General features: G+C 33.5%; 1 protein-coding gene across 1 annotated transcript in view; it reads left to right on the forward strand.

Annotated features, from left to right (window-relative positions):
* Positions 1 to 1,419: 1,419 nt before the first annotated feature.
* LOC112499852 (phosphatidate cytidylyltransferase 1-like) overlaps positions 1,420 to 1,745 on the forward strand; it is a 3,411-nt gene continuing 3,085 nt past the window's right edge. Inside the window, exon 1 of the mRNA XM_025103126.1 lies at positions 1,420 to 1,597. Coding sequence (XP_024958894.1) covers positions 1,420 to 1,597 — 178 coding nt within the window. The remainder of the gene's footprint in view (positions 1,598 to 1,745) is intronic.

Raw genomic sequence — 1,745 nt, forward strand, 5'->3', positions numbered from 1 at the left:
ACATAAGGGTAACCTCCAGAAAAAGAATCACCCATTTCCATTGAGTTTTGAAGAAGATATAACCGATTTAAGATACATGCAAGATTCTGTCAGCAATGCTCTTTTTGCACCATAATCTTGTATCAAGAACTTGAAAGCTCAAAACATAATATTTTTGAGTGAGACTAGTTGCATTAGAAAGATAACTCATCAAAGTACGTTTTAGAAGAAAAATCAGAACCATAAATTTTTTTATATGTGGGGTATTTATATGTGGGTTTAAAGAAAGAAAATGGGCTGGCCTTAATAGAGCCCAAAACCGTAAATTTTTTTATTTTTCATATAAACAAAATAGTCCATTTAAATTTATAACAAAATACAATTTGTCAAATATTGATAAAAATATCATTATTAAATCAAAGTTTCACATTTTTTGGTAAAATTATTTGGACATTCAAATGAGACTTTTATATTTTAATTTGGACTTTATAATATCAACTTTATTATATTTGGAGCATTTTTAACATATTTGGCATTACATAAGTTAACTTTATCAGTTACATGTCGAAACAAGGTTTTCTGAACTACATTTTGGGAACTAAGCCAGATGAATTCAAATCAACATGACTAGATCCTAATAAAATATAATTCTAAATATAGAAACTCTATAAAGGTGCTAACCTGATGCTCCAAAATGACGGATGTCACAGTCTCCCCATGCCAGAAGAATTTCGTCCCGAAATTTTATTCGTCAATTCCTAGATCATGACTCGTTTGAGAACAAGTGGGGATACTTGCTTTTCAAAAAATCCTCTCTTTCCCACGTGTACTCCGGTCCATGCCTCGAAGTCCAATGAACTTTTACAATTGGGATTTTGCTACGCCTCAACTGCTCGACTTCTCTATCCATGATTTCTATTGGTTTTTCAACGAAGGGCAGATGATCATTAATTTGTACATCTCCCAACGGTATGACCAATGTTTCATCGGTTAAGAACTTTTTGAGATTTGATACATGAAATGTGTTAAATCCCAGATCTAACAATAGAACAATTTAATAAGGAAATTCAAGAGAAATTTGTAGAAGAAAGATGAAATAGAAATCGACGGTGCTTTCTTTATTGAATTGGAAATTAAAAACTCTCAAGAACCCTAATCGACTCTCATGAGATGTATCTGAATCTATGTGTTTACAATAAATTCTCTATTTGCTCTCGTATCTTTTTCTCTACCTGAAACACTACTTATATAGGCAATAATTCATGATAACTGAATAAGATAAGCATTATCCAAAAAAAAGGATTAGCCTTATCCAGAATAGGATTCTGAAGATAGTCGTCTTGAAGGACCAGAGGATAGACAGACCAGAGAGCCCTCTAAATCATGTTTACTGCATTACGCTGTTTATGTTTTCTGTTGAGTACATAGTCTTGTAGAATCATGATAAAGGAGAGCGACGGTAATGTCCCAGTTATGCATGGGCGARTTCGGCGCCGTAAAGGTTCAAATGAGGTTCCAGGTGATGTTGACCAAGCAAATGGAACCAAGTTACTGGCAAAAGATCAAAATAAGTACAAGTCAATGTTGGTCCGTGCTTATTCAACTATTTGGATGATTGGTGGCTTTATATTTGTTGTCTACATGGGACATCTCTATATATGGGCCATGATTGTCATAATACAAATATTCATGGCAAAAGAGTTGTTCAATCTATTAAGAAAAGCACACGAAGATAAGCAGCTCCCAGGATTTAGGCTATTAAATTG

This window comes from Cynara cardunculus (assembly GCF_001531365.2).
Source record: "Cynara cardunculus var. scolymus isolate 2C chromosome LG 17, CcrdV1, whole genome shotgun sequence".
NCBI classification, from domain to species: Eukaryota; Viridiplantae; Streptophyta; class Magnoliopsida; order Asterales; family Asteraceae; genus Cynara; species Cynara cardunculus.